General features: G+C 36.4%; 3 protein-coding genes across 4 annotated transcripts; all 3 read right to left on the bottom strand.

The window, feature by feature from the left end:
- Positions 1–3,516: 3,516 nt before the first annotated feature.
- On the bottom strand, positions 3,517–6,498 carry LOC140981597 (uncharacterized). The gene is made up of 4 exons (XM_073448022.1): positions 6,219–6,498; positions 4,882–5,864; positions 4,171–4,502; positions 3,517–4,081 (listed from the first exon to the last, which is right to left on the bottom strand). Exons 1-4 carry the CDS (start codon positions 6,496–6,498, stop codon positions 3,517–3,519), a joined length of 2,160 nt encoding a protein of 719 aa, XP_073304123.1.
- Positions 6,499–9,938: 3,440 nt separating this feature from the next.
- On the bottom strand, positions 9,939–12,162 carry LOC140981598 (uncharacterized). The gene is made up of 8 exons (XM_073448023.1): positions 11,979–12,162; positions 11,834–11,883; positions 11,368–11,448; positions 11,202–11,294; positions 10,952–11,059; positions 10,789–10,874; positions 10,315–10,723; positions 9,939–10,230 (listed from the first exon to the last, which is right to left on the bottom strand). The coding sequence occupies exons 1-7, from the start codon at positions 12,160–12,162 to the stop codon at positions 10,315–10,317; spliced, it is 1,011 nt and encodes a 336-aa protein (XP_073304124.1). The 3' UTR covers positions 9,939–10,230.
- Positions 12,163–17,610: 5,448 nt separating this feature from the next.
- Positions 17,611–22,466, bottom strand: LOC140980114 (uncharacterized). Of its 2 annotated transcripts, none has more exons than XM_073445793.1 (4): positions 22,272–22,464; positions 18,668–21,288; positions 18,471–18,579; positions 17,611–18,363 (listed from the first exon to the last, which is right to left on the bottom strand). In XM_073445793.1, exons 2-4 carry the CDS (start codon positions 20,590–20,592, stop codon positions 18,145–18,147), a joined length of 2,253 nt encoding a protein of 750 aa, XP_073301894.1. In that variant the 5' UTR covers positions 20,593–21,288; positions 22,272–22,464; the 3' UTR covers positions 17,611–18,144. The 2 variants fall into 2 exon arrangements, 1 of the variants encoding a protein (XP_073301894.1); XR_012175880.1 differs by having other exon boundaries at positions 18,344–18,363; positions 18,672–21,288; positions 22,272–22,466.
- Positions 22,467–23,094: the final 628 nt, after the last annotated feature.

The following is a 23,094-nucleotide window of genomic DNA, read 5'->3' on the forward strand; positions in this document are numbered from 1 at the left end:
TCAATTCAACATCTTGATTATTTTCTATTCCAAAAATTTTATTATCAATACTTTTGATTTTTCATCCAATCCACTCGACATCGCAAATAGATTTAAAAAAAAACCATTTATATTTCCTTATAAAAAAAATCATTCCATAACTCAACATAACAAATAGACAAAATAAGTAATGCCATTCCATCGTAAAAAAAACATTATATAATCCTTACGAACAATCATAATCAACCAAAATAACATATCATTCAACTAAAAATATATATTATTTATTTTCAACCCTAATATAAATCCAAATATCCCATTCCAAAATTCTAATTGCTACTATTCGGTTTCTCTCATGGAGGAGATCTACGGATACTTTCTTGAGCATTTGAAGGAATACTCATATCTTGTTGCATGATTTTTGACATCACACCTGCCATCTATAAAAGAAAACAGACTGTACATCATGTCTTAAGACAAGTAATTTTTAAACACTTATTTGTTAATTTCAAACATGTTAATACCTATCCTGGCAACGTTTCGGGCCCTCGAGATCCCCTAAAAGTTCCGACCACATACTTTGTCACGCCACGAAAGTCAAGGTTGACACCGATGTTGTTTAACAATCACATAATCAAAAACAACAGCCTCGTAGCACAGTACAAATCAAAACCAGTTTATATCATAATTCAAAAGAGATAAGATTGTCTTTACAACTCAAATGAAATAGTAATGCGGAAGCGTTACAACTGAATAATAAAACTTAAACTTAAACTAAAATCTTGGAAGTTCACCAGCCCCAAAACTGATCCGACTCCTCTTCCTCGAGTTCTTCCTCAGGTTTATCTAGGAAAAGATTGTAAGGGGGTGAGTATTTTCCAGCAAGTGAGGGGCCGAATCAAGCACAATACAACAACATGCATAAAATTTTGAAATACAATTCACATACCACAAGACTCGTATCACATTTATAACATTGACCAGGTACTGAGATTCCTTTACTTTCTATGTTTACTGATATCAGTCCCTAATTTTTACTTCTCTAAGGGGACGAGACCATATAGCTATTACATCCCCACCGCGTAAGGGTCATATCATATTTGGGATTCCCTCCCATATGCTGTCGAATCCTCACAGTGCCCAAAACCACATGACAACCAACACAAGAACGGAGTAGAAGAAGAGCGTGTACCCGACCGCATTTTTGAAAACGAACATAAATGTGCATAAACAAAAGTTTAACTTTAAAACAAGCTCACTTACAGTATTTTGGAATGATAAAAACGTAGGTAAACGGCTTTGGATTGGATCGCTTCTTGTTCCTTGCTCGGGTGGCACTTCTGGTCGATTTCTAGCCTAACTTTGGGACGATTTGCAACAGAACTTTGCCTCACTTGGCTGCTGGAAATTTCAAAATTTGCAACAAGGATTTTTGAATTTTTGGTGTGAGGAATTGCTAGGAGTGATGGCCTATTTATAGGTAAAGAGAAGGAAGCTAAATAAGGTAGTCAAATTAGGTCCAATTAGGCCTCAAATCACAAAAAATTTGACTCCAAATATTACTTCGATGGCTGATGATTTAGCTACCTAAATGGTGGAATTTATTCCTTGATCCATTGCCTTCAATTGGTTTGAAAATATGGAGTGGATATGTCCAATGATTTTGAGCAAACTTTAATGATTTGATTCCAATTAACCTTGAAAGCTTCCTCGTATCCATGCATCACAATAATTAGGCATAGAATATAGTATAATTTCGAAAATTGTGTGCAATATCCTTGCCTCAATCCCCTATATCTTGTATGATATCTTCCCATCTAGCAATGTGTATCCTACCAATTTCGAAAATATGCATGCTTATGCATAAATTATTAACTTAGTATTGTATTTCCAAAAATATCACAATACACCCAAAATTTAATAATAATTATCTTAAAATTAGAGTTGCATAAGGGTTTTCACATCTCTCCCTCCTTATTTGAAGTTTCACCCTCGAAACTTAAGTTGGCTTGATCACCAAATAGGTAGGGATATTCCTTTCGCATCTTCTCCTCAGCTTCCCAAGTTGCTTCTCGCTCCATGTTGTTAGACCATTGTACTTTGACGTAAGGAAGGATACGTCGTCTAAGAACTTGTTCCTTGGTGTCCACGATTCTGATAAGTACTTCTTCGTACTTCAGTTCTTCTCCCAAGTTCCCTTCGATTATGAGTGGTTCTACTTCCAACACATGGCTTGGGTCCAGGATGTACTTCCTTAGTTGGGACATGTGGAACATGTTGTAGATTTTTGACATGCTTTGTGGCAATGGCAGTCTGCATGCTAGCGTGCCCACTTTTTCTAAGATTTCATATGGTCCAACATATCGAGGGTTCAGTTTCTCGGCTTTATTGAATCAAACAACCCCTCTCATAGGTGAGACTTTCACATAAGCCTTCTCGCCCACGTTGAACTCTACAGGCCTTCTTTTCAGATCTGCCCATCTCTTTTGTCGGTCTTGAGTTGCCTTGAGCTTTTCCCGAACAATTTTAACCTTGTCAACGGTCATCTGTACTAGATCGGGTCCCACCACGGCCTTTTCTCCCACTTCATCCCAATACAGGGGTGATCGACATTTCCTCCCATACAGAGCTTCATATGGCGTCATTCCAATGCTGCTGTGATAGCTGTTTTTGTATGCAAACTCAATTAAGGGTAAATGAGTGTTCCAGTGGATACTGAATTCAAGGGCACATGCTCGCAGCATATCCTCTAATGTTTGTATGGTTCTCTTAATTTCTCCATCGGTCTGAGGATGATAGGCCGTACTAAGGATCACTTTCGTTCCCATGGCCTCCTGAAAGATCTTCCAAAAGCGCGAGACGAACCTCGGATCTCTATCAGATAGGATGCTCACTGGCACTCCATGTAACCTTACAATGTTGTCCGTGTACAATGAAGCCAACTTGTCGAGATTGTAATTCATGCGGACGGGTAGAAAATGAGTAGATTTCATGAGCCTATCTACTATTACCCATATATCGTCACGGCTTTGCCTTGACATAGGAGTAAACAATTCCTCCTCCCTTCAGTCCAGTTTGAACCTGTCCCAAGAACGAACACTTTCTACTGCAAGGTGAGGCTCTGCTCTTCTCCCCTACCACAAATTCCATGGACATATGCTCCCATTTCCATTCGGGGATTTCCAAAGATTGCAGTAATCCTCCAGATCGCTGGTGTTCTGACTTGACCTGCTGACATACCTGACATCTGGAGACGAATTCGGCTACATCTCTTTTCATGTCATTCCACCAAAAATTATTCTTGAGGTCTCTGTACATCTTCGTACTGCCTGGATGGACTGAGAATTTTGACTTGTGCGCCTCCGCCATTATCTCTTGGCGAAGGTTATCGCTGTCGTGTACGCACAATCGCCCTTTCATCCATAAGACTCCCTTGTCATCGATCTGATGATCTTGAGATTTCCCTTCTCTGACCTGATCTTTAAGTTTGGTCAGTACCAGGTCTCGATCTTGGTTTAACTAGATGGTCTTCTGCACTCATGGCTGGGCCAAGAGGGAAGCTAGAGTCACTTTGCCTGGGCCCTTCCGACTTAGCGCATCAGTCACTTTGTTTGCTTTACTTGGATGGTAGCTTATGGTCAAGTCATAGTCCTTCAGAAGTTCGATCCCTCGCCTTTGCCTCATATTAAGTTCCTTCTGGGTGAACAAGTATTTTAGGCTCTGATGGACGGTGAAGATTTCACATTTAGCACCATAGAGGTAGTGCCTCCAAATCTTTAAGGCAAAGACAACCGCTGCTAGTTCAAGATCATGCGTAGGGTAGTTATGCTCGTGTGGTTTCAACTGCATTGATGCGTAGGCGATCACCCTTCTTTCTTGTGTAAGTACGCATAATAGACCTTCCTTAGATGCGTCACTGTAGATAGTGAAATCTTTATTCACTGCGGGCAAGATCAACACTGGCTTGGATGCGAGTTTCTCTTTCAATGTCAGGAAACTCTTCTCACAACTTTCACTCCAGATGAACTTAGAATTCTTCTGTGTGAGTTTTGTCAACGGTACGGCTATCGAGGAGAACCCTTCGACAAATTTTTGGTAGTAACTGCCAATCCAAGAAAGCTTCTGATATTGGTGGCATTTTTAGGTCTCGGCCACTTTGTAATTGCCTTTACTTTCCTTGGATCCACTAACACTCCTGCTTTCGAGATCACATGTCCTAGAAAGGACACACTTCTTAGCCAGAATTCACACTTGCTAAACTTAGCATAGAGCTCATTCTCTTTTAGGGTTTGCAGAGCAAGGTGAAGGTGCTCTTCGTGGCTCGTCTCGTCAGGAGAATAGACGAGGATATCTTCAATGAATACCACTATGAATTGATCCAAGAATGGCTTTAATACTCTATTCATAAGATCCATGAATACTGCTGGTGCGTTGGTCAGGCCAAAAAGAATCACTATGAAATTATAATACCCATATCTGGTTCGAAAGGCTTTTTTGGGGATATCTTCAGCCTTGACCTTCAACTGGTGGTAACATGTCCTCAGATCCAGTTTAGAAAAGACGGTGGCTTCCCCTTAAGCTGATCAAACAGATCATCCATCCGTGGCAGAGGGTACCTGTTCTTGATTGTGATCTTGTTCAGTTCTCTATAGTCGATACACAATCTCATACTCCCATCTTTCTTCTTTACAAAGAGTACTGGAGCTCTCCATGGGGACACACTCGGTCGAATTTTCCTTTTATCTAGCAATTCTTGGAGTTGTTCTTTCAGCTCTTTGAGTTCGGCTGGTGCCATTCTGTAAGGTGCTTTAGAGATTGGAGCAGCACCGGGAACCAGGTTGATCTCGAACTCAACTTCGCGGTTCGTGACCGTCCCAGAGAGTTCTTCTGGAACTCTCTCACCATCGGGATGTCTTCCAGTTTCAGCTCGAATTCTTCTTTTACTTCGCTGATCATTGTTAGGTAGATGTCTTCTCCGGATTTCATGGCTCTCCAAACTTGGGATGCGGAAAGCAGTGACTTCCGTTCCTTGGATTTACCATCATACACGACTTCCTCCTCCTGACCTGGGGTCTGGAGTTTGACTATCTCTCTTTTAAAATCTACTATCGCATTGTTCTTTGCCAACCAATCCATTCCTAGGATGATATCAAAATCGATCATGATCATTTGTATCAAGTCGGCTCTAAAAGTCTGATTACTGATACTGATTTTACAATCTCTGTAAATTTCGTGAGTTTCAATGGCCCTACTTGTAGGTGTGACTATTCGAAAGGGCTTGGTTAGTTTCTCGGACTTACATCCTAACTTCTTAGCAAATCTCTTAGACATAAAGGAATGTGTAACACCATAGTGAAATAACGCATAAACAGACACTTTTTGAATTATGATGGTACCTGACACGACTTCATTAGCGTCGTTTGCCTCTTCCTGAGTTATGGCAAACACCCTGGCATTAGGTTTATTCTCCCTCGGCTTGTTAGGGTCTGCTCCCATGCTTGGCCCATTTCCTCTATTGGGCCATGTTGCTTGGTTAGTGGCGGTAGGACACTCTGCAATTCTATGGCTTGATTTCCCACATCCAAAGCATACGCCATTGGCTCTTCGGCATTCCCTGGTGTGTCTGAAACTGCACTTTGTGCATGGCTTGAGTCCTTGATAGTTCGTGGAGGAGAGTTGCCTTGTGGGAGGTCCACCTGAATGATTGGGCTTTTTGAACTTATTTCCTCCTTGATACGGCTGGCTGTTAAGAGGACGATTGTTCTTATTTTCCCCTTCTCTTCGTTGGATATCAATTTCAGCTCGGATAGCCGTGCCCATCAGATCGAAAAAGTTGGCGGGTTGGTAGACTGCTAGACTGATTGAATTTGGATGCTTAACCCCTTCTTAAAGCAGTGTAATTTCAAAACTTCATCCACCATGATTGCCGGAGCATAAGATCCCAAGGCATTGAACTGTGAAGTGTATTCCACAATTGACATATCCAGAGTTTGCGTGAAATTTTCAAACTCACTTAGTTTCTGCATTCTAATCTCAGCTGGGTAATACTGTTTCAGAAAGGCATCTCGAAAGTGCTACCATGTGACGGCTCCAGTAGTGGTCATGGCTGGCGAGACTGCTTCCCTCCACTTACATGCTTTGTTTTCTAAGAAAGGCACTATCACGTCCACCTTGAATGCCTTAGGGACTTCCAGCAGTCGCAGCTGGTTTTCTACACTCTTCAGCTAGCTCTAGCTAACTTCGGGGTCGGCAGCTCCACTGAATTTTGGGACACCTGTTCTTGCGAAGTGATTCGTAGAGAAACTTGATTCCATGTTGTGGTGGAGGTGGAGGTGGAGGTGGCTGGTTGGTGTTTGGGTTCACCAACCCTTGCAGTGTTGTAACCACGATCGTGGCTATGGCGATCAAGTCTGCCTCATTAAGACTGAACCCCGGCGGTGGTCCGTTATCTTCCTCGTTGACATGGTTTTTGCTCGCATAGCGGGGTTTGCAGTTTCGTCTCGGGGGTCTACCGGCCATTTCCTACGGTTTAAACGTTTCTAAGAATTTGTTCCCCATATCAACAGGATTGAATAATCGAATTATATTGAAAACAACTGAAATCAATGAATAAATAAATATAACTTTATTGATTTCGTGAAATATATAGGAACATAAACAACTGAATGAAATGAATCGTATTGAATGAAATAACATAGCAACAATAGGAAAGCAAATTCCAAGTAAAAGAACGGTCAACTAAGACACTCTACTCTACTATGTCTCCATCCCTTATGGCCTCTATGGGCTCCGCCTCTATCTTTACAGAATCCTCTTCTTCCGGCTCCTCTTCTTCGTGAAGTAGTTCTATCATCTGTGTGAGTTAGGCATTCTCTCCCGTAAGATGTGTCACTTGCGCCTTCAACTTCTGTATCTCTGCATCCGCCTCGTCCAACTTATCGCTGGCCTGCTGTTGGTGCTGCTCACGCTCCGTCTTCTTCTGCTTGACCTGGCTCCTCAGAGTCTCAACCTGCTTGGTCAGATGGTGGGTCACTTCCGCTAGGCTACTCATAGCCTCACATGAATCCTCCAGTCTCTTCTTACCCCTGGCATTTTGCTTCCTCTCTTCCTCCAGTTCCTTGCGGTATCGCTCCATATCCTCTCGTAACTTTCCCTCTCGATACTAGCTATGTTTTATGATCTCCCTTAAGTCCATGTTGTCTCCTCTGATTAGCTCTCCCTGATAGATCGCCTTCTTAAGCTGGACCCGTATCTCTTCCTTTTCTATGGCTAGGGTCTCGATCTCTCGTCTGCTCTCACCTAGACTGGCCCTATGTTGCTTCATCTGACGAGACTGATAGTCAAGGGCAAGCTGTTTCATATGAATGGCAGCCTGGACACGAGTGCGGAATAACAGAGAAGTCGATGGAACCATTTCCTGAAATCAAAAATGGAAAAGCTCAGAATCGAAAAGAGACAATATAGAACAAAAGACAATATGCAATATATATGAAATTTTCGAGAAAAAAAATATTTATATATATTCCAAGAAAGGAAAGTTTGGAGATAGACATATGGGTTCGAAGCATATGTCGAGAGGATTCCAGAACAATCGACGGAATCGAATTCGAAATTTCTTACAAAAATTTATAGGGTCTACAAATATTTCTTAAAACGGAAAAAACGAGGTTTCTGATGGGATAGCATCGGCCTTTACCAAAAATTCCACCGAAAATTTTTTTTGTAAAAATTTTTCTCGCTTTCCCCCAACCGGATTATGAACCTAGCGGCTCTGATACCACTTAAATTTCACGCTCTCATAATTCAAAAGAGATAACATTGTCTTTACAACTCAAATGAAATAGTAATGCGGAAGCATTACAACTGAATAATAAAACTTAAACTTAAACTAAAATCTTGGAAGTTCACCAGCCCCAAAACTGGTCCGACTTCTCTTCATCGAGTTCTTCCTCGGATTTATCTGGGAAAAGATTGTAAGGAGGGTGAGTATTTTGGGAAATACTCAGCAAGTGGGGGGCCGAATCAAGTACAATACAACAACATTCATAAAATTTCGAAATACAATTCACATAACACAAGACTCGTATCACATGCATAACATTGACCAGGCACTGAGATTCCTCTATTTTCAATGGTTTACTGATATTCTAAGGGGCGAGACCATATAGAGGTTACATCCCCACCGTGTAAGGGTCATATCATATTTGGGATTCCCTCTCATATACAGTCGAATCCTCACAGTGCCCAAAACAACATGACAACCAACACAAGAACGGAGTAGAAGAAGAACGTGTACTCGACCGCATTTTTGAAAACAAACATAAATGTGCATAAACAAAAGTTTAACTTTAAAACTAGCTCACTTACAGTATTTTGGAATGCTAAAAGCGTAGGTGCACGGCTTTGGATTGGATCGCTTCTTGTTCCTTGCTCGGGCGGCACTTCGGCTCGATTCATAGCCTAACTTTGGGACGATTTGCAGCAGAACTTCGCCTCACTTGGCTGCTGGAAATTTCGAAATTTGCAGCAAGGATTTTTGAATTTTCGGTATTAGGAATGGTTGGGAGTGATGGCCTATTTATAAGTGAAGGGAAAGGAGCTAAATAGGGTAGTCAAATCATGTCCAACTAGGCTTCAAATTCCATAAAAATTTGAATCCAAATATTCCTTCCATGGTTGATGATTTAGCTACCTAAATGGTGGAATTTATTCCTTGATCCATTACCTTCAATTGGTTCGAAAATATGGGGTGGATATGTCCAATGATTTTGAGCAAACTTTGATGATTTGATTCCAATTAACCTTAAAATATTCCTTGTATCCATGCATGAATCACAATTGTGGGGACCCGGGCTCTTACTCAATTATCTTTGGGATTAAGTGGATCTTTGCTAGAAAATATGGGTCAAATTTTTGCTTTTAACATCAAACACAATTGTATATAAATCATACACAAATGATATCTCTATTTTATTTCAACCGAAGTAAATACATGTCTTGATTCATTACAGTCATACAAACTGGCGTTTTAAAAAAAACAACTACAAATCAACATGTAGAACCACTAGTTCATTGTCTATGCCCGTAATCACCACACTATCTTGATCTCTCATCTTTGTCTCGACCCTGATCCTGTCCTNAGGAGCAAGAACAACTGTGGTTGGAAGCCACAGAGGAAGCGATCCGAGAATCTGGTCAGTTAATTTCTTACACTACAAAAAAAAAAAGAAGCTATCGGAGCGATTTATTTGACCTGTAGGCACGGTTTGCCACCGCTCCTACAAATATTGCAACGTTTTAACAAGCGCACTTGTTGCCACCGTTGCTAGGACCAATTAAAGCGGAAGAACAAACCGGTGGTATATGTTGTCATCACCGCTCTAATAAGTTAGTTGTTGCCTCGGTTCGAAACCACAGTAACATATGTTCTGTTGGTGCGGATGTTTAAACCGATCCGAATGCTTTATATCAAGTACGGGCAGTACCCGATCTTGCAAGTGAGGATGTTGAATCGGTTGCCAACCGATTTTGAAACATGGATATTGCCACGATGTTTAAGCCGATGCTGAAGGTGATTCCTAGGAGCAGTTTGCGAAACCGCTTCTGTTTGCAGGTATCAGGCGCAGAGACTAACCACTCCTAAATGTGGGCTCCAAGATCGCTTCTCTTCACCGATTCTATGTGTGCATGGGGAGCGGTTTCAAAACGGCTCTTGAAAATCATACTCTGAAGCGATTTTTTCTACCACATTTAAATGTTATAATTTAGGAATGGTTAAACATTTGTTCCTACAAATCATGAGTCCTAACCAACCGACCATTGCATTAGCTTTCAATTCAACACATTGATTATTTTCTATTCCAAAAATTTTATAATCAATACTTTTGATTTTTCATCCAATCCACTTGACATCGCAAATAGATTTTTTTAATAACCATTTATATTTCCTTCTAAAAGAAATCATTCCATAACTCAACATAATAAATAGATAAAATAAGTAATGTCATTTCATCATAAAAAAAATCAATATATAATCCTTACGAACAATCATTATCAACCAAAATAACATATCATTCAACTAAAAATATATATTATCTATTTCCAACCCTAATATAAATCCAAATATCCCATTCTAAAATTCTAATTGCTACTATTCGGTTTCTCTCATGGAGGAGATCTACGGATATTTTCTTGAGCATTTGAAGGAATACTCATATCTTGTTGCATGATTTCTGACATCACAACTGCTATCTAGAAAAGAAAACAGATTTTACGTCATGTCATAATACAAGTAATTTTTAGAAACTCATTTGTTAATTTCAAACATGTTAATACCTATGCTGGCAACGTTTCGGGCCCTCGAGATCCCCCAGAAGTTCCGACCATCATACTTTTCATAATACGGGTAAAATTTTGGAACTGTTGTTCCTGCATCCGCCTCATTGATTGCTCCATCTCAAATTGCCTTTGTGCTTCACGTGTTTCCATTTCTGCCTGTAGTCGTGCTTCTTGCTCTGCTTCTTTTGCCTTTCTTTCTTTCTCCCATTGTGCTTCTCTCGCTGCCTCCCTGGCTTCCATATCCTTTATTTTTTCTTCCATTTCCTTGAACTTTTCTGTAACATCCGAAGCAGTGTCATATCCTTGGCAATGGCTAAGCTTATATTGCTCAGGAAAAACTTGGCTAGGCAATGCACCAGCTCCTAAACATCGAACTCGCCCAGAATGCTCAGGCCCGAACACCTCGCTGCATAAAAATTAATTAGTATCATAAAATTTATAACTTTAGAAAAATTAAAATGTGCGCATTACGAAAATGCTTTTTCATGCACTTGTCTTGGATCTGTTCCCTCCGGCATATCTTGGAGATGGCGCTTCACAGCCTCATTCAACAAAGCCTGACACAAAAATTATTAATAAAATTTTAAAAAAATTATTAAAAAGTCATTTTTAAAAATCGAAACAAAATTCTTACCTCATGTCGTATAGCTTCATCATCAATAGGAGCACCTCCTTTCTTTTTACTGCGACAACTTAATTCTAATAGTTCAATACGAGTAGGTTTTACACCATTCTCCTGAAACTAATCAACAAATTGTGCCATCAAACTAACATTAACTATATTCAATTCACTTTAGTCAATACTTAAATTCCCATAAAATATAGAACTTGTGAATTAAAATCATATAGAACTTGTAAAAACAATCATTATATATAATGCTTACAAATTTATCTTCCAAAGTTGGAATATTTATGCGTCCTTGTGCATGAATTCTTCGTTTTTTATGAGCATTTTCTCTATTAATTTTTGAAGTGCTCTGCAATAATTTCACAAAAAAAGCATCATATACATGCATTTATAAATAAAAACAATAAATTTATTATTACTACCTCATTCTTCTTCCAATAGTCACATAAGGTTTCCCAAACCTCGGGTGTCAGCTTATGAGGGACAGGACGAATTTGCAAAAGCTAATCGAAAGGAATATTTGGGTCATAAGACGTTGCCTTGACTTCGGTCCTCCATCGTCTCCATGCAGCTCCCATGATTTGCATCACAATATTTCTGTGGAGAGTAGGGATACAAAAACGTGCCTACAAACATTAAACAAATTATATTAATTTCAAATTCAAGTTTGGAACTAAAAGCTTCTCAACTTACAGTTACAGATCCCTATGCTTGATCCAAACGATTCTTAGGTATTTTCCTCCAATCTAGAAAACTAAGGGGCAACAAGTTTCCATTCCGAGCAATAGTTCCCACAAAATTTGAAAGCGTGGGTTGCATTTCTCCATAAGGTTGGCCCCTTTCATTAAATCTTATAACCAATAAGTCATTGGGACCTAATCAATGAACATCCCTCATCACTGTCCTACCACGTGTATTTTGGCTCCTTTGAGATGAACCTAAAAAGGTATTTAAAATATAATATTAGTTAATTAAAAAAAATGTTACTTCATTGTTGTGAATTCAATTAGCTATTCTTAAAAAAAATTCCAACCTTCCTCGCTATGCTCAACATTGTGTTGTAACTCCAATTCAGTATTTGTTGTTTCCGATGGAGAGTGCGGAGGTGTTACAACTTGTGATTCATTTTGACCATTTAGTCCTCTATTACTTATATCTGCTGTTCTAGATCTTCCTCTAGTATTTTGAAGCAACTTTTGAATTCTTTTGTTCACCATTTTCAAAGTGAAGCAATTCCTACAAGAAATAGACAACAAGTGTGATATTTTTTAAAAAATTATTACCAACCTTCCAAATACATAGAAAATTAATTACGTCCAAAATGATATGGTAGTCTAGGATAGTCACCCAAAATAACAAGATTCAATAAAATACATATATAATTTAAGCCAGAAATTACCTTCAAGAACCAAAGCAAGTTGCAATGTTCTCCGATCCCTGAGAAGTATCTATTCAAGGAGTAAGCGATATATATAGCTACATTAGATAGATGGGTTCTGGAATTAAAAGTGGGAATTGTGAAAAGGATTAGAAAAATCTTTGCCGATAAACATCCTATTTTATTGTTGATTTTGGTAAAGTTTTGTGATAAGAATTGTACTGAACCAAATCTCGTCATTAAAATTGTGCAGGCCAATTGGATTTTAATGAGTGGAAGCGAGAAATTACCTTCAAGAACCAACGCCGGTTGCAATGTTCTCTAATCCTTGAGAAGTATCTGTACAAGGAGAGTAAGCAGTATATATCACTACATTAGATAGGCGGGTTCTTGAATTAAAAGCGGGAGTTGTGAAAAAGATTAGAAAAATAATGCGGGGACTTAAAAAGAAAAAAAAAAGGGAGCCAGCTTTCGTTGCCGATAAACATGCTATTTTATTGTTGATTTTGGTAAAATTTTGTGATTAGAATTGTACTGAACCAAATCTCGTTATTAAAATTGTGCAGGCCAATTGGATTTTAATGAGTGGCAAAATTTGGAAATTATTTAGGATCCAATGTGAAATCCATTATTTGCAACAGAATATTTTAATTTCCAAGATTATAGTCGGTTTATAATTTTTTATTTTTAATTTCCAAGATTATGGTCAGTTTATATTTTGTAAGAAAAAAATTATCTATCATTTAATAATAATAATTGTTTAAAAAAATCATTTAATAATAATAATAAAAAACGATTTATTATGCTTTTATGACAATATATTAAACTAAATTATTTAAAAATAATTTACATTGATTAAAACTTTGCATAAACTTTTTGTTTATTTAGACAATATTTTTAAAAAATGATTTATTAACCGATTTTACTTAATATTATCAAAACCTGACGGTAATCGAACCGGTCAATATTTAAAAAATGGTTCAACTGGCCGGTCCGACCGATTACAATATTTTAGAAGAATGATTTATTAACTGATTTTACTCAATATTTTCAAAACCAGACCGGTAATCGAACCGGTTAATATTTCAAAAATGGTTCAACCGATCCGACCGATTGAATCAGATGGTCGGACCGGAACAATTTTATATTATATAATATAATAATATAATATAGTATATACAGTTTTGATATGTTGCACACCCACCGTGCATATTTATGTGAGCATCGATGAGTTAACATTCATCTATTAAATGTACAATTTTTCTGTGTTTCATCATATCCAACAGGTGATTTGTCACCTTATCGGGTTTTTTTATTATTAATTTAAAAATAAAAAAATATTTCAAAAATAATTCAAAATAAAATAATTTTACAAAATTACTTTAATCCGTGCTTCGTAAGCACGAATTAGAGTGAGGTGGAGCATTATCCGTGCTTACACCTCACTCCATATAATATATTTATTTATTTTTATGTTGTGATTGAAATTAAATTAATAATAATACCTTAAATAGAAAATAAAAAATGTAAACTTAGGAATAGAATGAAAATATTATAATTCACCGTAAGTTTTATCAATACTATATGCTAAAGTTAAACATCTTATTGGTGTATTGGTGAAATAATACTATTTTTATTCTCCTTCATTTTCTCCCTTCAATCCTCTCACATCTCTAATTTTTCAATCACCCAACCAAATAATACAAAATATTTAATAATTACCATATATTATAAATATTTAAATTTTATATTTTTCATTCAAATTAAATTAATTATTAAAAATTATAATAAATAAATAATAATATTATTATATTTATAAATATACTTTCATGCAATGCGTGTGAGTTGGATGTTAGTTTGTTAATATCCAACACCGGCCCTTCTTCAACAACAGGCCATCACACAGATAATTTTCAGATGGATGATAGTGGAGAGGTATTGTACGTATACATTGTTTATTTTATATTTAAGCTATTATTATTAATTGAATTTCAATCACAACATAAAAATAAATAAAAATATTATATGGAGTGAGGTGGAGAATCCGTGCTTTGTAAGCACGGATGCTCGCCTATGTGGAGCATCCGTGCTTACAAAGCACGGATAATGCTCCACCTTACTATAATCTTTACTTACGAAGCACGGATTAAAGTAATTTTGCAAAATTATTTTTGAAATATTTTTTTAATTTTTAAATTAATTAAAAAAAACTCCACCTTATTGGTGCTCAACATATCAAAACTGATGTTAAATAATCACATAATATATAAGACCAAAAATAAAAATGTTAAATTTAAATATAAAAAATAATTTTGTAGGATGATAATTTAGTAGTGAGCGGATCCAATCGATTGCATCCATATAATGAACACATGAACTTATATCAGACCATCTCATGGATCGATTTTGTTAGACAAATCTTCGAACCAAAACGAACCATTAAAAATTATTATTTTTTACTATAATTATGGACAGTTTCAATCCGTTGATAATCATTTGGGATTGAATCGAGAAATACCCTAAAGAGATGGAACTGAACTAGAAATTTTTCCAACTTAGTAATTAGTAATTATCAATAATTTAAAAGTTTTAAAATAATATAATTATTTAGGTATATTATATTTTTCTTTATTTAAAAAGGGATTAGTTTATTTGATTATCATAGTTACACACACATATATGTTAGAGTAGATGCCCTGTAAGCCAACTGTTGGCTGGGAAATTTATTGACTCAAATGTAATAAACAATCTTTATTTTAATATAATTTACTTTTTAATGGTTTCTTTATACTTTATCTGTATACTCATGCAAACAGCATAGATAAAGTCCTTGATTATGCTTTAATACAAATGAATCGTAATTCGATGTTGAAACTCATTTGTAAACACTGCATATTCTAAATTCGTTCCTAGTCGATTTAGCCGCCTAAAACAGGGATAAAGGTCGCTTGAGCTCGAGACTAGCATCTGTGATGTTGTGTACTGCGTTTCTTGGTAAGGGCATAAAGATGTCCAAACATGCAGATGGGTAGTCATATGATGATTATACCGAACAACCCTCCCTCGGACTTTCCAAGTGGTTATCATTCATCGAGAGGATAAGTCCGTGGTTATGATTGTACACCATTAGTCCTTACGACCCGGGACAACACTGAGGCTCTATATGCTAGGGCTGTTCTTTGACTCGTTTACCGGCTCCAGGAGAGTCATCAGGTGGCGAGGTTGGGTATAGTTGCGACACATATAGGAGCCAGTGCATTGTAGTCGCGGATTCACCGCTCACCTACGGGTGTGGATATCCTATGTGATTTAATGTAATAATAGTGCATGGAATCTCTGACCAGAGTATGAGATGTATGTTAGAGAAAGAGTTCTCGAATAGTACACTCGATGCCACTATTATAGTTATCACATAGTTATCGAATTAATATGCAACCCTCGATGAACCAATGGTTGCAGATTCGATCGGGATATATGAGATGAAGGGACCGTACTGTACGTTAATCATAATCGACTGGTTCTTGCAGGCACTATCAGTGATACCTAGGGGATCATGGGGCGATGCTACTAGACGCTCTTACCATGATCCGATGGGTGCAATCAGAAATGAGTTCTGACATTCTTGATCAAGGTGTTGATGAAAAGAATGGGGCTAACTAGGGTAAGCCCGAATAAGAATAAATGTTATTCTGAATCACAAGGAGTTGTGAACCCACGGCTAGCTGTATCCCTGAACCATTGAGGGTCACACAAGTACTGGATCGTTTGTTCCCGTTGAGAGAATAAATTCAAGGAGTTGAATTTATATTATGATATAGTAAATTCAAGGAGTTGAATTTATGATAATTAAATTTTGAGAAAATAAATTCAAGGAGTTGAATTTATGAGATAGTAAATTCAAGAAGTTGAATTTATGAAATTTGGAGAGAATAAATTCAAGGATTTGAATTTATAAGATTTGATAATTTAATTTATTAAACTCAAAAGTTGAGTTTATTAAATATTAAATTTTGGAAGTGATAAAATTCAAAGAGTTGAATTTATAATTTAAATAATAAATTAAATTGTTGAATTTATAATGGATTTAAGTTATTAAACTCAAAAGTTGAGTTTATTAAATATAAATTAAATATTGTGGGAAGTATGTTTAAATGGGCTTGTAGGAGTACAAGTTCAACATACTAAACAATTAAAGTTCTTAATGGACTTAGATTAATTAATTAAACTAGTTGGACTAGTCCAATTAATTAATCAAGCCCATTAATGTTAATTAAGAGGCCCATGTATTATTTTATGATAATTAGGTGATGGAGGCTTTATTTAAGTAGAAGACTTAAACCCTAGCCTCCATACTAGTATCATATTTTTCGAAAATTCCCTTCCATCCTCCTCTCAAATATTTCGGCCACCTTGAAGGAATTTTTGGGTTGAGCCGCCTCTCAAATTTTGATCTCCAACGCAAAACTTCTTTCAATTTTCTAGTGCAAATTGGAAGAGGAATAAATCATCTAGTCGTGGACCTGATTAGAAGAATTAACAAAGGAGCTTTTGAAGAAAGTTCGTAGAGATTCATCAAGAGCTAATCCGTTTATACCGGATTAGTTGGAGCCAAGTGATTTAATTCACAAAGGTATAATATTCTAACTCCCTATGAATGTTTAATCGTAAAACCATACGAGCGTCCAAATCAAATATATTTTGATTGTCAAAATAAAATAAAAATTTTAAAACTTCCGCTGCGTTTGGGCGTGTAGAAAACCGAGATCCAACAATATATACGTATGTATGTATGTATGAACTATCTAAAAAATTAAAATAAAAATAATAATATGACTAGATTTTAAAATATAGATAAAAAAATAAGATTGATAATGAGTTATTATATTTTGGTCAGATGAGTATTTAAATAAAAATGAGTGAAATGAATTGATTAGCTAACACTTTTATTTTATGGTTTTCTAATTTTATAAATATCAACGTGAACTAGCAAATGATCCAAAAAAATGCTACTAAACCCACCATTTTCCCGCAATTGGTCTTGATACATAGTTTTATAAGTGTTGAGAATTGATAAAAGTGAGAACACACAATATAAAAGTCATTTTACCACACATATGAAAGGGATCGAATTGATAAAATTGAGAATGAAACGAAATAAACAACAATATAAATAAATTGGTGTAGTAATGATTCATAACACAAATTATCAAATGTGCCTAATTTAGAATGGGTTGATAAATGGAACAGAGGGATAATTAGTTCGAAAGCTCAAACTAATGCATTCTTTCAAATGCTAATGTTTTCGTTTGCCCATAAACAAGTTTCCCAACAAGATGAAAAATACGCACCTAGTTTTCAGAAGAAGAAAAGAAAAATCAATCTGAATTCTCACCATCTGTTTCATTGTTTAGCATTGACATGCCCCCAACTATTGATCCCTCTACATCAGTTCTTATCAACTCAATATCTATTCCATTTACATCAACTAACAGCGACTGCACACTAGAAAAATTATTATGAGTGAAATGCGTTGTATCAAAATCATCTTCATCTCCCATATTGTATATATCTCTTGGTGTGTGACGAATGACACAATACCAGTTCACATCTTTTGGATCACATACGTAATAGACCATTTGAGCTTGTGAAGCCAGGATAAAAGGTTCATGTTCTTCACGTTCTCCTGTATGTATCAAGCGTGAAAAATTCACCATTTCGAATCTTAGCGGATCAATTTTTACTCCATTAGTAATATTAACCCAATCACATCGAAAAAGAACGATTCGTCCACGACCACCATAATCAAGTGAGATAACATCAGTTAATCGACCATAATAGGTTGACTCGTGATCATCATTATCATAAGCAGACTGCACCATGACCCCGCTATTCTGATTTTTTTTTTGTTTTGTTCAGATTCCACTGTGCGAAATGCGAAACCATTTATATTGAACCCATGATAACGGAATGCCACCGAATTGGGACCACATGAAAGTGCTCTTAGATCTAAGTCATCAATTTGTTCATTTGTTCGATCAACCTACAATATACAAATAATTTCAAAAATTATCATATATGAATCTTAAAAAATTGATTTGTCTATCGATGAACCTGTGAAGTACAAATACATAATCATAAATTACTTACTCTTTTTGCAAACAAGTCCACAAATTGCATTCGTACAAAACCATCCAATTCAGAATTAGTTGGACGACGACCATATCTATGTCTTCTCTTCAACTCGTTCCTAAATTCTCTGTTCAATGGTAGCAAAAACTGAAAGTTAGAAATTTTCATCGATGATAAAAAGAATGAACAAAAAATTTTTTAAAAAGTATACATACTCACGATATGGGTTCAACATTGTACACTTCGAAAGGATATATCTATGAGCTTGATTTAGAGTTTTGACATCCAAAGTGACTACTTGGCGCCCTTTCGTAGGTCGTCCTACTTGTGGAAACATTGGTAATGAAGGAAACTCAAAATTTGATGTCTCTTTGTGTCTTGTTTCATTAATGTAGAATGAGTTATCACCCTCTAAATAACGAGAACAAAATACAACACATTCATCTGCCAAATATGCCTCTGCAATGTTTGCCTCTGGTCGTGCTCTATTTCTAACAAAATTTTTAAGTTTACCAAGATATCTTTCTATTGGATACATCCATCGATAATGTACTGGTCCAGCTACTCTTGCCTCATATGCTAAATGTACCACCAAATGCACCATTATTGTGAAAAAAGATGGTGGAAAAATTCTTTCCAACTGACACAAAGCCAATATAATCCCTTCTTCAGCTTTCTGTAACTCATCTTCTCGTAAGGACTTTCCGCACACTGCCTTAAAATATTCACACAAAATGATTAATGGTGCAACTAATTTTTTTGACAACACTCGAAGAAGTGCAATTGGAAGGAAATATTCCATAATGACATGACAATCATGGCTTTTTAAGCCCATTATTCTACAACGATCAACATCAACACACTTTGAAATGTCGGATGACATACCATCAGGGACACGTATATCTTTAAGAACCGAACAAAATATTTTCTTCTCAGGTTTACTCAAAGAATAACAAGCAGTTGGAAAATAATCTGTACCATCTGGTTGTTTCTGTAGCCATAATTGTTTCATAATACCTAAAATTTTCAAATCTCTGCACGCAGCAACATTATCTTTGTTCTTGGTTGGATCATTTAAAAGTGTGCCAAGGATATTGTCACAAACATTTTTTTCAATATGCATGGGATCCAAATTATGTCTGATCAAATTAAACTCCCAATAAGAAAGACTAAAAAATATACTTCTTTTTCGCCACATTTGTTCAATTGACCCAGTTTTTATTCGTACGGTTGGCTTTGATGCATTACTCTTACCAAACATGAGATTTTTGTTTAGAGTCATTTTAAGAACATCAGATCCAGACAACGGTGTCAGATCTAACTCACGTAGCTCTGGCTTGCCATAACTCGCCATTTTTCGAATTTCTGCATCTGGAGATAAGAAGCGACGATGCCCTCTAAATGACCACTTTTTGCCATTTTTCAAGTACAATGCATCTGTCTTATCACCACATGTTGGACATGCATTCTTTGCATATGTGTTCCATCCAGATAAACATCCCAAACCAGGAAAGTCACTGACTGTCCAAAGTAATGCAGCGTGCATTTGAAACATTTTTTTGCTACAAGCATCATATGTCGGAATCCCATTTTCCCACAGATCTTTTAGCTCAGCCAATAAAGGTTGTAAGTACACATCAATATCATTTCTAGGTGCTTTTGGGCCTGGAATCAAGGTGGATAAAATAATTGAATGAGATTTCATGGACTCCCAAGGTGGCAAATTGTAAGGCATTAAGACAATGGGCCAAGTACTGTGTGACACACTTTGATTTTTAAAAGGATTAAAGCCGTCAGCAGCGAGTCCCAATTGTACATTTCGAACATCAGATGCAAAGTCATGATGTCGTTCATCGAATGCCTTCCATGCTTGTGAATCAGCCGGATGCCTCAGAATTCCATCCACAACCCGTTTCTTAGAATGCCATTGCATGTTTTTAGCTGTCTTCGTTGACATGAATAATCGTTGTAATCTTTGTTTTAGAGGAAAATACCGAAATATCTTGGCTGGAGTCTTAACCAAAAGACATTTTTTTCCACCTTTACTTGACTTCTTGGTTTTTTTCCGCAAGTCCTTCCATCTTGAGAGATTACACACTTTGCAAGCTTGTTCATTCTTATTTTCTCCCCAATAAATCATGCAATCATTTGGACAAGCATGTATTTTTTCATACCCAAGTCCAAGTTTAGAAATTAATTTTTTAGCCTCATAAAAAGAATTAGGTACTTGTGCTTCAAATGGAAGTGCTCGACGAAGAAACTCCAACAATGTCGTGAATGATTTATCACTCCATTTCCCACTCACTTTCAACTAAAATAACTCAACAATGAACGTCAATTTTGAAAACTCCGTACATCCAGCATACAGTGGTTGTTTAGCATCATCTACCAATCGATAAAAATCTTCAACATTAGAGTCATACCCCATATGACTTGTTGATACACCAGCGTAGTTCTCATTATTCATAAACGATTCTTCAGGAATCCCAAGTTCTTCACGTAACATGTTTTGTATCATAGGTTCATGATTAGCCATACTAGAAACCTCCTTAGAAGAAGCCGGAAGATCGTTGCTTACGCTATCATGAGATTGTATAATAAGTTTTTCTCCGTGAAAACTCCAAATACGATAATCTCGTAAAATACCATTTATCAACAGATGTTCGTGTACTGTCTGACGATCATGATTCAACGAGTTTATGCATTTGCGACAAGGACATGGCTTTGTGTCTTCGTCATTTGTGTCATCAAATGCATAACGTAAAAAGTGTAGGACCCCAACCCGATACTCAAGACTACCGTGGGCATAGTCCTTCCAAGCCTTCTCCATTCGAACCTATTAAATTATTTTAACTAATTCAAATACATATATGTAATAATGAATGCATCGAACAGTGAATGATATAATAAAGAAAAAATCATACAAGGAATTTTAAATATCTATACTATACTAATCGAGTTCAATAATTTTTAAACTTTATCGAATGCCAATATAATTCAACTAAAATCAATTAAAATCACATTCTATGTTTCTAAAATGAAGAATTTTTCCCAACCATTCTCCAAAAAAATCTATTTCTCGTTTAGTAAATATGTTGGAGGTTTACTAAAAGTTTTAGGTAGAACATGTACATTCTAATATATATGTTCTATGAAGTAGATTATTCATCCTTGAAAACATTAACTGATTTTATATGTACAATTTCAGAAACTTGGAAACTATCAAATAGGGATTAACTTGCAATCTTTAAAAGAAATATTTTTTTACAGCTCTTAAATTATTTTAAAAAGAATTAGAGAACATCTTTTTTTGAAATAACATAGATTTCGATACTTTGAGCAAACTATTAATATGCTTGCTTCATTCAACTAGAAAAAATAATCTGTAATCCTGCGCAGCTAGGCAGCAACAAAATGATTTAATCGTTAAGTATTTGAAGTCTGCAGAATCTTAAATAGGAGACATGGTGCAAGGCAAAAACAATTGTGATGATCATCATCAACTTGGAATTTAATTACTAGTTTAAAAACCCACGTAGATTGCCACAATTGTGATCTTAAATAAATTGGTACAATATTCTCTCCATTGTCATATTTGAAGATTGATTCAATTGTCTTAAATTGGCCGACTAAGAGTTGGCAAGAGTGGTCAATGCTATACCACATAATAATTCATAAGCAACAGATGTTGATCGGACCAAACACGTATCCAAGTACCTTAATATAAAATAGAGAATCACATCTTTGAAAACAAAACACTGAATCACATCTGTAAAACGATTTTTAACGAAATTAGAAGATGGATTACATGAGTATTACCTTTACAAGTGAGTTTATTTCCGGCAGCAACAACGCATAAATTGGATTGTTATTATTTTTTGAAGGATCTCGGAAGCTTGGATTTTTAAAAAGCAAGAAGAAGAATTCACGTTTGCGGCGAGTATGTCAGACGTAGGGTAAAAAATTGGGAAATTTGGATCTGATCCTGAATCGGCAAAATGCCTTGTTTAAAATATATCAGAATTTGTAGCCCCGGTTCTAGTGACCGCTTCGCTTCAGTAGTCTAATAAACCGCTGCTAATGATTCTGTTTGAAAATGGCTCTCAAATTTCATGACGATAAGAGCGGTTTTGGATAACCGCAACTACATTTCATTACGATACGAGTGGTGTTGGTGAACCGTTGCTGCAGGTGCTCCGTCGAAGCGGTTCCACAAACGCTCCTACAAGTCGAACCCATTACAAACAGTTCCGTGACACCGATCTTGCTGCTACACTTATTTGGAGCGGTTAAGCAAACGCTCCTGGAAGACCGATCTTAATACATTGTTTTTTTTGTAGTGTTAGGAGGTATTCCGTACTCATTTTGTTCAAGAATACTCGACTCCATCTTATTATTCTGCTAAGGAAGCCGAGTTCAATCAGTTGGTATAGAGAAATATGTCAGTGGGAGAGTATGCCTCTCAATTTTCTGCTCTTCTATCTTACGTACCTCATGTTTCTAATAGTGATCGATCCAAGCTATCGCGTTTTATGCAAGTACTGAATCGGACGATACATACGTTGGTTATGACTGAAGCACCAACTACTTACGCAGAAGCGGTAGAGAAAGCAAAGAATATTTAGGCTAGTTTGCTTTGGGG

This window comes from Primulina huaijiensis, chromosome 7 (genome assembly GCF_012295235.1).
Source record: "Primulina huaijiensis isolate GDHJ02 chromosome 7, ASM1229523v2, whole genome shotgun sequence".
NCBI classification, from domain to species: domain Eukaryota; kingdom Viridiplantae; phylum Streptophyta; class Magnoliopsida; order Lamiales; family Gesneriaceae; genus Primulina; species Primulina huaijiensis.